General features: G+C 36.1%; 1 protein-coding gene across 6 annotated transcripts in view; it reads left to right on the forward strand.

The window, feature by feature from the left end:
* The window catches only part of ST3GAL6 (ST3 beta-galactoside alpha-2,3-sialyltransferase 6), a 39,652-nt gene that overhangs the window by 17,932 nt on the left and 7,315 nt on the right, over nucleotides 1-14,405 (forward strand). For 3 of the 6 annotated variants that reach the window (XM_087937341.1, XM_087937340.1, XM_087937342.1), the window contains exons 3-8: nucleotides 788-847; nucleotides 4,479-4,582; nucleotides 5,639-5,702; nucleotides 7,752-7,850; nucleotides 10,706-10,895; nucleotides 13,655-13,792. In XM_087937341.1, coding sequence (XP_087793467.1) covers nucleotides 788-847; nucleotides 4,479-4,582; nucleotides 5,639-5,702; nucleotides 7,752-7,850; nucleotides 10,706-10,895; nucleotides 13,655-13,792 — 655 coding nt within the window. The other 3 variants (XM_087937344.1, XM_087937343.1, XM_087937345.1) reach the window with 2 other exon arrangements.

Below are 14,405 nucleotides of genomic sequence, written 5' to 3' on the forward strand. Positions count from 1 at the left end.
TGCAATATGCTATTGCTAGACAATCTTCACCCAGCATTCAACCTCCCTTTCTTAGCTGGTTGCACAACAGCTTCAGCAGTTCATGAATGAAGCTGTCTAGGATCTGTCCTTTCCTCAGGTTTCAAAGAAGCATTTTAAGTCCAACTTTTTCACCTGGCCAGATAGAAGGCATGCTATGAATGTTAGGATGTAGTGGTGAAACCATGATTTTATATATTTTTCCTTGATCCTATCTGACGGTGTTGAGACTTTTAAATTATCCTTTATGAGTGACTTTATTTTTACTTGAGGGATTTTTGACATTAGCCACTTGGGGCCTCCAGGAATGAGTAGCAGGCAAGTATAATAAATAAACATTATAGCTCCAGTTGTAGACTAATTGATTTTTGAATCTTCTAGGACCATTGGATTATGTGGTATATAAATAAATACTTTTAAATAAGCACTTTTAAATAAAAACTCTAGGGATATTGAAATAGAGGCCGCATTGTTACCTACCAGAGATGCTGTAGCAAATCCTGAGTAGGGAGATTGGAATAGATGATTTCTAAAATCCTTTTCAACTTCTATGCTTATTAATTCGAAGTATATTTTTTCCTACTGAGATCATTGCTAGATATACTTGGAGAGAAATAAGTAGTATTGTTTGTATCTGGCAATTTGCCCTTCAGATTTTACGAATAGAATTACCTATTTCTTAAAAGCATTAGAAAGTTTAACAGATTTTACATAAATGGAATCTTCACCTTCTGCCAATCTATTTTAATGTGGTCTCTTCTTTTTCTAGATTGTCCTCTCTGAACAGAAAACGTTGCAATTTCAAAACCAATATTTCCACTTTCCTGACGTGAGTAAGAAAAGAAAGTGATGGAAATGATTATTTAGGTTAGTGATAGGGTTTCATTCCCCTGAAGGAAAGAGTTCGGCGCTGTCCACATTGATGTACTAACCATGACACTTATTGATCGAGAGAGAGTTTAGATTCAATTGCATACTAATCAAGATTTATCCAAAGGTAAAACAACTAAAAACTAAGAGCGGGGACCTCAAAACTTGGCAATTTTAAGTCTTGTGGACTTCAACTTCCAGAGCCCAGCCAGCATGATTGAAGAAGTTTGGGGCCCCCTGCTCTGGTGTATAGATTACTGTAATCTGGAAAAGTTGATGCATCAATATCAATTGAACTGTGCCATACCTGAACCAATGTAATATTGGCAAAGAAAGTTCCCAGTTCATTTTCTTCAGAAATGGCTACAAGAATCTCTTTTGTCATTAGAAACAAGGTTTGAATATGTAACTGCTAGGTTTGATTTTTGACTTTTACTAGTATAAATATCTTTACATCTGCAAATTTTTCTCACCTGTAGGAGTGCATTTTTAGTTTGTTTTTGTAATTGATAACTGTTCCTGCATTTTCCAAAATGTAAATTGTTGACCTGTATGTATGAATACTGTTCACGCTTGCATTCTTCCTTAATATTCTTCTGAGGTGATGCTGTCCTAAATCAATGCATGATTTCACTTGTGAAAAATAGTAGCATTTTAAAGCCATATGCCGCCAGTATAGCTATCTATAGAAACTTGTTATTTATATCAGAATGAATGAAACCAGCATTGAGCTCCACACAGCAAGCTTTGTTGCTTTCATACATGTGTGTTGTGTAAGGATGTACACAGAAGGCGTGGGATTTATGTCACAATTCTCCTTTTAGCATTCTGCCCATCTTGCCTCTCCCCAAATGCCAGAGGCTATTGGGAAACAATTTTTATATGTCCACAGAGTTGTTATATTGTGCAAGTTCGGTTTAGTTTCATGGAAATTATTTTCTGTAACGAATAACATAGGAAGCGTTCTCCTAGACAAGCTATACTTGATCTAGTATAGTGATGGCAACCTATGATACATGTGTCAAAGGTGACGCTCCATGACATTTTGGGTGATATGCCAGTATTCACCAAAACCCAATAGCTATCCTTGAGAGCATGCCCCATTCTCCCACAGCTTTTGGAGACTGTGGAGGTTACATGAGAATGGGATGTGTTCTCATGCAGCCTCTGGAGCTGAATGGGCCAAGGTGTTCTGCATGGTTTTTAGAGACTGCAGAAGAGCAGTCTCTAAAGCCATTTCAAAAACAAAGGCCTCATGTGACCTGAAACTGCCTCAGGTAACCTGCAGGATTGTGTCAACACAATGAATACTCTGGTTGAAAGAAAGTAGCAAATGGAAGATTTTGAGGATGACACACATAATTGGATTGTATTTTTTAAAAAAATGAATGAACAGGGAGGGACGGAGGGAGAGAACAGACAATCTTTTCAGAAATACAATTTCAAATATGGATTCCTTGCAACTAATAAACACAAATAAGCAGTGACAAAAATGATTTAGCCACCTCAAGTGTGTGTATCATGTGTACATTAAAAGGTCTGATGAAATGTAAGTTTCTAAATATTTTTATGAATTTACAAACTGAATTTTGCAGGATAAAAATGCCCTAAACACTGAAGGGCTAACCCTGAAAAAGAGCCACAAATACTGGCAATTGCATACATTTGGTCAACTCCTTAAGTGGTTAAAGAAGCCAGGCATGACCAGATGTACCCTTAATTCTATGTCTTAATCCCAAATCTTTGTGCATATTATTTGGTCATAATGCAAACTTAAGTTGTATTGAAATAAGGAATAATACTCCATCTTTTGAAAAATAAAATAAACACATGTTCACAATTTTAGCATTATTTTCATTTAAAATATTTTTCTTTAAGTAGTAGTTATTTACTTAATATAAATTGAAGCCTCCATGGACTTCTTACCCTATTACTTTGCAGTAATTAGGAAACTGTTTGAAAAATGCTATATGGTGGCTTACTACATAGGTGTTTCCTATTCTGAAAAAACATTTTTTAAAATTTTTAGGAAGTCACCAACTTTCCAACAATAAAATAACATAGTTATTGATATAACAACAGTGCTCTAAAAGCTGTTTACAGAAATAAAGCTATTACATAATTGTACCCCACGTATGAAAACTAGTTTGGTGTAGTAGTTAAGATACAGACTAGAACTCAAGGGACAGTGTATTCTAGTTCCTCATTAATTATGAATGTGACCTCTAGGAAAAAGGCATCATTTGCTATTGCTTTCTTGGTGCTCTTGTCAAGAACCGCAGAGACTAATCTAGACCAGGGATCTCCAACCTTGGCAACTTTAAACGTAGAGGACTTCAACTCCCAGAATGCCCCAGCAAAGCTGGCTGGGTAATTCTGGGAGTTGAAGTCCTCCGGGCTTAAAGTTGCCAAGGTTGGAGACCCCTGATCTAGACAGTTATAATGAGTCAACACCAACTAAAAAGTGTGCACATATACGTTATCTGAGCGTCAGAGATAAAATAACTGGTCTGGTTAGATTATTATAAGTAGATTTCACATTGCATCTGAGCATGTGGACAATCTGCTTACAGGTGTAAGGCATTTCATTTGCTTCATTCATGAATCTGTTTGTCTTGAAAGTTGAAATAATGAATTCCTAATTTGTCCAATTGACCAGAACAAGTATTACCTAGGATCTAGTGTACTATTTTGAGCAAATTCTTAGAGGAGGCAGTATCTTCTCAATACAATGCTATTTCAAAGATTGTTAATTTGAATTCATTCCATAGTTCATGTCTGGTTTGGTGACAAAAATAGTTCTTGTCAGTGATATGAAGAGTGATTCTGTTGATTCTCATAGACCTTTCACTGGTCCTTCTGGACTCTCGCTTTCTGAGAAAAGAGGACTACAAAATATAGGGCACTGAAAGTATGCTATCCTGAATTTTCATATAGAATCTATGATACAAGATTCAGTAGGATTTTTCAGAAACCTGTTCACTCTTATCCAGAGATGCTGAAACTTTTGAATTATGCTTAATGGAAATTTTGCATGAATCTTTTAGTAAACTGTTCCGGCTCAGCTTATCTTTCAGAAATTATATTGATTTGTTTTTAATAAATTCCTTTAATAAATCTCTTGTTTTAGTCTTTGTTTCTGATTAATAGCTATTTTTTTTATGATGGTTTCACTTTTAGCAGTGGAGCCAACTTTTGTTTTCTGTTTTAAGGACTATATATCTCCTTTGGTCTGATAATTCAAATATGTACTTTCAAATGTTCATATGAGGGCATACCTCATTATACTGAGATCCTAGTAAGATGTCTGATTATCTTATCACATTTCATTAGAGAATATGGATATCGGAGAAATGGTCTTTTTAATTTTCACCCCAGATTTCTGGAATAATCCTTTTAAAAATGTGTCTGTTTTGTTGTTATTTCAGTATATCATTACATTTTATGTCTGTCTATTGCAATAGGAACTTGCCTTTTTTGGTTGTTTAATTATATTAAATTAAGAGTTTAATTGGTAAGAAATAGGCAGTCTGAAAAAAGGTGTAAAGTAACCACATAAATATAAATAAGTATTTTTCCATTCTCTTTAGGATGGATAATTTCTGTCCTTTCTTGTGCGAAAGTAATTTTTATGATATCTCTGCAAGTCGTGGAAATAATAAGTTTGAACTACCTTATGGAGTGAGGCGTTCAGGTAAGTAAGTGTTGGCATGTTAATGCTACTTGGGAAAGACCACTCCCCTCCCCCAGTCAGTGGATAAATTTTCTTCCATGAAACTGATGCTGGCTGCCAAAAAGGTCAGCAGCAAACAGTTAGGGTTCAATTATGAAAGATGTATACTTCGTTTTTATTCGGTGGTATCGTGTTTTCAGCAGTGTTGTTACATAGAGATTGAGTGAAACATAAATTAACAACATGCTTTGGCACAGTAGTGGGATTCAAATTTTTTTTACTACCGGTTCTGTGAGCATGGCTTGGTGGGCATGGCAGTCAGAAGTGGTATTTGTCAGTTCTCCGAACTACTCAAAATTTCTGCTACCAGTTCTCCAGAACTGGTCAGAACCTGCTGAATACCACCACTGCTTTGGCAGTAAAATTAGAAGATGCAGGGTCTGCTTTCTTGTACTCTCTTCATTTGTAATACTGGGTAAGGCCTTCCTTTAGCTATATACTGAGTATAAGTCATATGTATCTGAACAAGACTATTACTTCAAGGCTGAGAATTCACACATATTTCTTATGTGCAGTTCTTATTGTTCTGTAGCAAAATGCTTCCATAATATATCTTTGAGCAGCAGCTGAAACTCATTGAGAAGGGGATAAAATGTTTAGAATATGTTTAGTCTGATTGTGATTAGGTGTTTAGGAATATAGTTAAAATATCTTTGCAAGTAGAAATTATTCTGCTTCTAGACTTGTCTTTTATATGACGCAATGAGAGTTGCCTCAGGATAACATTCCTGATTGTTGAATGCAGTACTTAAATCCTGCTTGCAAGCCATGTTCATGCAGGTACCTAGGTGGCCTTATTTTTTGTTAGCTCTAAAAATCCAAAAGAAAGTTCCTGCATAGAAATCTGTTCTGCATACACTTTAGTTTTATAACAGCAACAAATTATATTCGAATCAATTGTTCTGGATTTTGCATTTTAGTTTTACAGTAACAAATTATACTCAAATCAATTATGCTGAATTTTGTTGGAACAATAGAATGCTGGTTCTTTTTTTAAATAAAAAGTTTGTGTTACAGAAATGTTTTTTCAACGTGCACTTTCACAACTTGAAAGATGTGACCTGTTCCCAGAAGATAAGAGGTGAAGATTATATCTTTTGTCTGATGTTACAGAGCTTTGTAAGAAAATCTATGCATCTTATGATATAATAGTGCTTTTTGTATTTCTTAATAGAATTTTAATTGCAAATTTATTTTCATTAACAGAAGCATTAATTGTTCTGATACTTTTGACAGTTCTTGAGTTGATAGTATAATCCAATGATGGCTAACCTTTTTGGCACCGAGTGCCCAAAGCACATGTGCGCACGCATTTCCAAAATGCAATACACATGTGTCCCATGTGCATGCGCGCACATCCCTGTCCCCCGCGCATGTGCAGCAGAGACCCAAGTACTAACTGGCTGGCAGCAGGCATGCACGCACACGCGCAGCAGGGCTGTTCTGACCCAGGCTTAACACAATCACGAAACAGACTCCTTGTCCTGAAAAAAAAACTTTTTTATTTGGTTAATGTGAATTCCTGGTATTCACACACAGAAAAGTTCCAGCAATAAGCCTTCCAATGTTTATTTGCAAAAATAGACCTTATCAGTCCTTGGATAGTTGCCAGGCCGAGAACTTCCAGTCACAATGCTGTAAAATGAAATACCTGGCAAGGAGTCTCTGTGAGGCACAAACTCAGATAAGCAAACCTTCACCATAGTAAATGAACTAATTGTCTCCTGCAAACACCACTCCCCTTTTCTTCCTATTTATTCCTTATGGGAGGGGCCATTCAGCAGCCACTTGAGCCTTTTCTTTCGAGTCGACCCTTGCTCCTTAGTTGTTCCCTTCTCCTGACAGCTCTGCGCTTATGCACATCTGGAACAGGCTCCAGCTGTTCTTCTTCCCCACTTATCTCCAACTCTAAAGGCAACTGATAAATGTTGGATGGCCCTGGCCCCATCTCTGCCTTTGACACAGAGCACCCATCAGAGCCTTCCCTAGACTCCAGGACGGCTCAAGTTCCTCCCCAACCACCTCACTGTCTGAGTCTGCAGACAGCTCCACTGGCAGCTGGCAGGCCACAACAAGAGCTGAGCAGGGGCATCAGCTTGCATGCTCACAGAGAGGGCTCTGCATGCCACCTCTGGCACATGTGCCATAGGTTCACCATCACGGATATAATCAGTGAAACTTAAACTGGTGACATTATAATTGAAAACTACTTAGGAAACCAGTTAAAGGGGCTTTCCAAAGCTGCAGATTCCTCTTTTTCTTTGGTGGTCTTTCTCATATAATATTTCCTGCTTCTCCCTCTATGAATTAAGTGATATGAAAATGTAGTTTTAAAAGTAACGAATTTTTACATATCATCTTTATTGTACAAGATGAACAAAAAAGTAAAAGGAAATAAAATGGATCTTGTGATTTTGCACATCTTATGTGGCTCAAACAAAGTATCCTATATCTCTTTTCCATTTCCTTTTTGCCATAGTTTAATGGAAAAATAGATTAGATTAGATTAGATTAGATTCAACTTTATTGTCATTGCCATGGATACAGGCAACAAAATGCAGTTAGCATCCAACCAGAAGTGCAAAACAACAGTAAAATATAAATATACTGTATGTATGCAAATATACAAGGCATCTATGAATATGTCAATGGCAAACACAACAAAATGTATGTATACGAGCACATAAGGATAAGTGTGACTGCACATATATGAACATATACAACTGTACAAAATGTTTATAGAGACATTGAATATAAGTACAAATGCACAGAGAATTATACAAAATACATCATATATTATCAAGGGAAGCATCAAATAGCTTCAGAAACTGTGCTTACAAATGAGAAACTGTCAGAAATAATGTTGGTTGTGGAGCTCTTATCTCCTGCTTAAAAACTCATTTCAAATTCAATAGACTTAATCTGCAGCCACGGGTTGATTTTCTATCCTTAAAGTTTAGAGGGTATCACTTTGTTTAGAGGGTATCACTTTCCTTCCTCATCTTCAAGGCATCTGAATATGAACTTTGATGGTAATAATATTTTCAGTGAATTACATTTAACATTGCCCTTCTGTTTATAAAGACACGTTTATTGTGTGATGCTTAATAGATGTGTTCTTATCATTCAGCAGCTCATCCTGTAAAAAATGTATTGTGGTTGGCAATGGAGGAATCCTTCGAAACAAGAACCTGGGTCAAAAAATTGATTCTTACGATGTGGTAATTAGGTAAAGAAACTTTCTATTGTGAAAACAAGTATTTTGTCATTAGCTTTATTATGGGTATGGGCCCTTATGAGGAAAAGAGACAGGAAATGGAATATTGATATATGGCATGATGCAGGTAGACCTCAGTTAACAGTTGCTCAATTTAGAGACTATTTGAAATTATGCTAGTGCTTTACGATTTGCCCTCTCATTTAACAGTTATTACATTGTTCCCACAGTCAGGTAATCACAGCTTTCACATTTCACAACTGACTTCCAACAAGCAGAATCAATGGAAAAGTCAGGAATAAAATCACAAGTAGCAGTTATGAAATGTCTTGCTTAACAAGCGTGGGTGATTTGCTTAACAGTTACAGTGGCAGTGAGGTTGTAAGTCCATTGCAGACATATGATGTCTCACTTAATAACTGATGGGTAATTAGCGATGGGATTACTGATCCCATCGGGGGCAGGGTCAAATGCGTCATCAGTTTGGAGTCACTATGCTCTCACAAGAGACCTACCGTATTTTTCAGACTATAAGACACTTCGAAATATAAGACATGCCTAGCTTTTGGGGAGGAAAACAAGAAAAGAAAAAAATGTGCCTCTGCCTCCAAGCAATTTGCCTCCTTGCAGCAAACAGCCTGGTCAGCTTTAGCGCAGCCTGATTTAGCATGAGCAGCTGATTGTCAATTGGATCTGCCTTTCGGAATACCAACAATCAGGTGTTCCAGCCTGCAGGGATCGCCACCACCTATCACCGCATCCCATGGGGTGCACGAAAGCCGAAAATGGGATGTGCAGAAGCCGAAAACAGGGCGTGCAGAGGCAGTGATAGGCAGTAGTGATCTCTGCAGACTGGAACTGCTGATCATTGGTATTCTGGATGGCAGATCCAACCGGCAATCAGCTGCTCATACTAAATCAGGCTGTGCTAAAGCTGACCAGGCTGTTTGCTATTTGCTGCAAGATAGCAAATTGCTGGGAGGCAGATGCCGAAGGCTGAGGGTCATCGGGGCTTCAGCAACATTCATTATATAAAGTGCATAGACATTTCCACTCACTTTTGGGGAGGGGAAGTGTGTCTTATACACCAAAAAGTACGGTAAGTCCAGCCCCTATGAATTCCATTGACTCTTATCTAGCAGAAAGTTTGCCTTGACAATTTGTAAAACAGATTCTTGTATAGGCAGCATGAAATAAACTCACAGTACTTTTGAATTCTATCCCAGCTTCTGGCTTCTGATGCCTGACAACAAGAACTACCTGTAATGGCATACTGTGTAATAGATTTATGGATTAATTTAAGAACTGATACTTTATTATGCAAAGTATAATATATCCTATTAAATGTAATCCATTTATGTTTGACAACACCCTAGGTTGTTCTTTCCTGGCCCACTTTTTGCTGTTTTATTTTTTAATTTTTTTAAAGTTACAAACCAAGTACAGAACTCTGTCAGTCTGTAGCAAAATAGTAAACATGAAGGCTGGCTATACCTTCTGAATTAATCAGGTTTAACAGGTATATGTTTTCATGAGCAGATGTTGCCTTAAAGGTATAATCAGACTCATAAGTTTTGGTTATAATGTGTAACTTAACTGAAATATACAGTAGTTCATCTTAAGGAGTAGGTCAAGCAAAATGCAATAAAAAAGTTTATTGAGGAGAAATAACTTCAAGATTGTATATTAAATACTTTCCATATATTTTAGGAAGAAATTATGAGAAAGTACAGCTATTTCAGATAAGCTAAAGAAGAAGTAGCAAACCAGAGGAAATGTAACTACTGCATGTACCATTCCCTTGCCACATTCCTGTATCATAGTTGAAGGGGAAGATTTCTATGTTTTTGTCACTCAAATAGCTTACAGAATAGTTTACATGGTTCTGAAAAATTTCTGCAGAAGGACTTCATCTGTATATTGACTCTTCTGAAAGCAAAAAGAAACTAAATCAAGGACGAGTGACTTGCCAGATTTTGCATCATACACATACTGAATCTGTATGAGAAACAAATTCTGCTGGCTCATATTATCATATGTGGTGGACTTGTGCGGATGCTAAAAAATATTGGAGTAAAATCCACACATGGTTGGAAAAAATGACAAAAAAGCATATAGACTTGAAACCAGAGATATTTTTATTGGAAATTTTACCTGAAATATACAGTAAGGAATTTAAATATTTGATTGTAAATGTATTAACAACAATATTTGCCAAAAAACTGGAAAAATGAGAAAATACCAACACAGGAGGAAGTTATTAAGAAAATATTGGAATGTGCTGAAATGAGTAGATTGACATTTCAAATCAGAGAACAAGAAGATAAACAATTTTATAAGATTTGGGATCTATTCGATCAATGATTAGACAATAAAACATGGTAATGAAATATGTAGATTTTTAGAATATAATGAATATATAAAGATGTATTATTTTTATTATATCTACAAAATGATTATAGTGTAGATTTGAGATGATAATATGAACTGCTATAAAACAAATTAAGTAAAATATGGATTACCTTGTAAAACATGAATGAATAATAGTACAGTCAAATGATTGATTAACAATTATATTAATGTATTTTGGAATATTTGATTGACAATACAAGAACATATACAATTTAATTGTAAGTGAAGACTATGAAGTTGAAGCACAAAACAATTTGTAAACCAACCGACACACTGTATGTACAGTATATATATGGAAGATGGCTTGATGTTTTTATGTTGTGTTTGTCTATGTTTGTCTTAAAAAATAATAAAACTTTTATTTTAAAAAAAGAAACAAATTCTGCTTTTGAAGTTGTATTTCAGAAATAAAACAGGGATTTTTCATAACTGTTAATCATATTTTTCCTCAATAGAATGAATAATGGGCCTGTTATAGGTTATGAAAATGACGTTGGAAGGAGGACTACATACCGACTTTTCTATCCAGAGTCAATTTTTTCAGATCCACGTCACTATGATCCTAAAACTATTGCAGTTTTTATTGTCTTCAAACGCCATGACTTAAAATGGCTTTCAGACCTATTAAGTGGCCACAATATAATGGTAAGTTCTGTGCGGTGACAATGTGTTTAAATTTTCTCTTGCTTCTTTTTACCATAAAGAGGCCCAGCAGGATTGGTTTGCTCATACAGTATGCTTAAATCACAAGAACATGGAGCTAAGCTTAATGTAATATTCATTTATATACTGCTGTATACAACCATGGGGAATTATCCTAAGTAAAAATGTTCTCTTTTAGGTTGGTACTTTTGGAATATATTTTTGACTTTAAGTGACATCAGTGACAGAGTACAGGTGAAACTTGAAAAATTAGAATATCATGCAAAAGTTCATTTATTTCAGTAATGCAACTTAAAAGGTGAAACTAATATATGAGATAGACTCATTAAATGCAAAGCAAGATAGTTCCAGCCACGATTTGTCATATTTGAGATGATTATGGCTTACAGCCCATGAAAACCCCAAATCCACAATCTCAGAAAATTAGAATATTATATGCAACCAATAAAACAAGGATTGTACATAGAACAATATTGGGCCTCTCTAAAGTATAAGCATGCATGTGTGCTCAGTACTTGGTTTGGGCCCCTTTGGTAGCAATTACTGCCTCAATTCGGCATGTCATGGAAGCTGTGGCACTGCTGAGGTGTTATGGAAGATAGGATGCTTCAATTGTGGCCTTCAGCTCTTCTTGTTCGGTCTCATGTCTCTCATCTTTCTCTTGGCAATGGCCCATAGATTCAGGTCAGGCAAGTTTGCTGGCCAATCAAGCACAGTAATCCCGCGGTCATTGAAGCAGGTTTTGGTACTTTTGGCAGTGGGCAGGTGCCAAGTGCTGCTGGAAAATGAACTCTGCATCCCCATAAAGTTCCTCTGTCGAAGGAAGCATGAAGTGCTCCAAAATCTGCTGGTAGACAGCTGCGTTGACCCTGGAGTTAATTAAGCATAGTGGACCTACACCAGCAGATGACATGGCTCCCCAAATCAACAAGACTGTGGAAACTTTACACTGTCCCTCAAGCATCTTGCAGTATGTGCCTCTCCATTCTTCCTCCGGACTCTGGGTCCTTGGTTTCCAAATGAGATGCAAAAGTTGCTCTCATCAGAAAAGAGGACTTTGGACCACTGAGCAACAGACCAGGTCTGTTTTTCTTTAGCCCAGATAAGATGCTTCTCTTTGTTTTTCAGGAGCGACTTGACAAGAGGAATACAACATTTGAAGCCTATGTCCAGGATCCGTCTGTGTGTGGTGGCACTTGCCTCAGTCCACTCTTTGTGAAAGTCCCCAACACTTTTGAATGGCCTTTTCTTGACAATCCTCTCCAGGCTGCGGTCATCCCTGCTGCTTGTACACCTTTTTCTTCCACACTTTTCCCTTCCACAAAACTTTCTATTAATGTGCTTTGATGCAGCACTTTGGGAACATCCAACTTCTTTTGCAGGCTTTCCCTCCTTATGGAGGGTGTCAGTGATGGTTTTCTGCATAACTGTCAGGTCAGCAGTCTTTTCCATGATTGTGCTTCCTACCGAACCAGACTGAGAGACCATTTAAAGGCTCAGGAACCCTTTGCAGGTGTTATGGCTTAACTAGCTGATTAGAGTGGGACACTTTGAGCCTAGAATATTGAACCTTTTCACAATATTCTAATTTTCTGAGATTGTGGATTTGGGGTTTTCATGAGCTGTGAGCCATAATCATCTCAATTATGACACATTACGGCTTGAACTATCTTGCTTTGCATGTAATGAGTGTATCTCATATATTAAGCTCACCTTTTAAGTTGCATTACTGAAATAAATGAACTTTTGCATGCTATTCTAATTTTTCGAGTTTCACCTGTTTGTTATTGGGATAGTGAGCTCTTCTAATGAACATTCCAAGATTGATTTTTATATGGTTTATATGGTGTGTTGCAGAAGAGTGATTGAGAGTTGATTGATTGGGATGTAGGGGATGCCTGTCATGGTTCTGAATAATGATCCCAATCAATTCAGGACTCTGAGGCTGTAGCTTTTCTCAAAGATCTCCTTTATTGGCTATATCTTATTGGCACGTTCAGGTGTGAATCCAACTCTAAATATTTCCTGTGGTTTGGTATAATTAAAAGAATAAATCTTCTCCATGTGGCAGACTTTCCAGCTACTCCCTCCGGCTGTTATGAATGCTCATTGAGATGACCTTGCTTCCCATAAGCCCTATTGCTGTTATGTCTGGAATATTAGAAGAAAATATTCTACATTCTATTACCGCCCCCCCCACCCTGTCAATATCTGTGGCAACTGAGAAATGAAGAGAAGAGAATATGGCTTCAGTTAAAGTCATTTCAAGAGTTGACTGTCATTTAATATGTTGTATAAATGCTGTATAGAAACACCATTACGAGTTTAATTGTCGATTTAGAGACGTAAATTTCCCAATTGTAGTGGGTTGTCAGGGATACTGGACAGATTCTGCATTTAGGGGAAACTTGCCAATTTGGAGAACTTTTTAAATTGATACTTACAGTTTTTAGGGAATATTTTTTCTCAGTTTTGTAGGATTCCATTTCTGATCAGCACTGCCTTATAGTTAATGAAAAATCATATTGCTAATTTGTTTTCTCATTTGTAAGGTTCATTATCATCATTTCCTTAATGTAGTCAGGGTATGTTTTCACTGTTTTCAATATGAAGCAGAAAACATGACTATTGAGGTTTTTTTAGAACTAGTTTGTATGATATTTCTTCCTTTACAATGGCATGTTTTCGTTTGTTATGGAAGTACAGCTTTCACCTCTTAAAGGCATGCTTTTTGTCCATAGGCAACTAATGTCTTCTGGAAGAAACCAGCAATGAAAATGATTTATAAGCCTAACCAAATCAGAATCCTTGATCCATTTATTATTAAAAGGACAGCATATGAATTGCTTCATTTCCCCAGAAAATTTCCTAGACGAGGAGTAAGTATTTTACTATGACAATTTGAATAATATTGGCTAAGAAATTGTAATCGGCAATACTGAATAATAAAGCTTCTTATAGATTATCTATTACAACAAAATTAGGACATTACTATATTTCTATATTGTTTTTTATCTCCCAAGAGTTGAGAATGGTGCTTATTATTTTTATCCTATCCTCTTAATCATGAGAAATTGAGTAGGCTGAAGGAAAGTGTGAGATATTGGCTCAAGATAATTTAACTTGAGATTTCTTTTTGATGTTTAGACATCTCATTGGTTTTTCATTAGAACTTTGAACAATAATTGTAATGTAATATATAATTATATATATAAAATAAATATACAGTTATAATTTAATAGAGCTTTTAATTGTTATTTAAAGCAGAAGGTTTCAAGCACTTTCAGACTGTAGAAACTTTTAGTTTAAAAAAAATTTGGGAATCCCTGAAAAGTGCATATTTGTATTTTTAAATGTTGGTTTGGATTATTTATTTTACATAATTGTTTTCATTTGAAATGATATGGTTGTAGAATTTAAAAAATGAACTGAACTTTAAGGATCAATTAATTTGATACTAACAAATATTTTTGTAGCTGCAATTTTATACAT

This window comes from Pseudonaja textilis, chromosome 7 (genome assembly GCF_049901715.1).
Source record: "Pseudonaja textilis isolate UNSWEBS1 chromosome 7, rPseTex1.2, whole genome shotgun sequence".
NCBI classification, from domain to species: domain Eukaryota; kingdom Metazoa; phylum Chordata; class Lepidosauria; order Squamata; family Elapidae; genus Pseudonaja; species Pseudonaja textilis.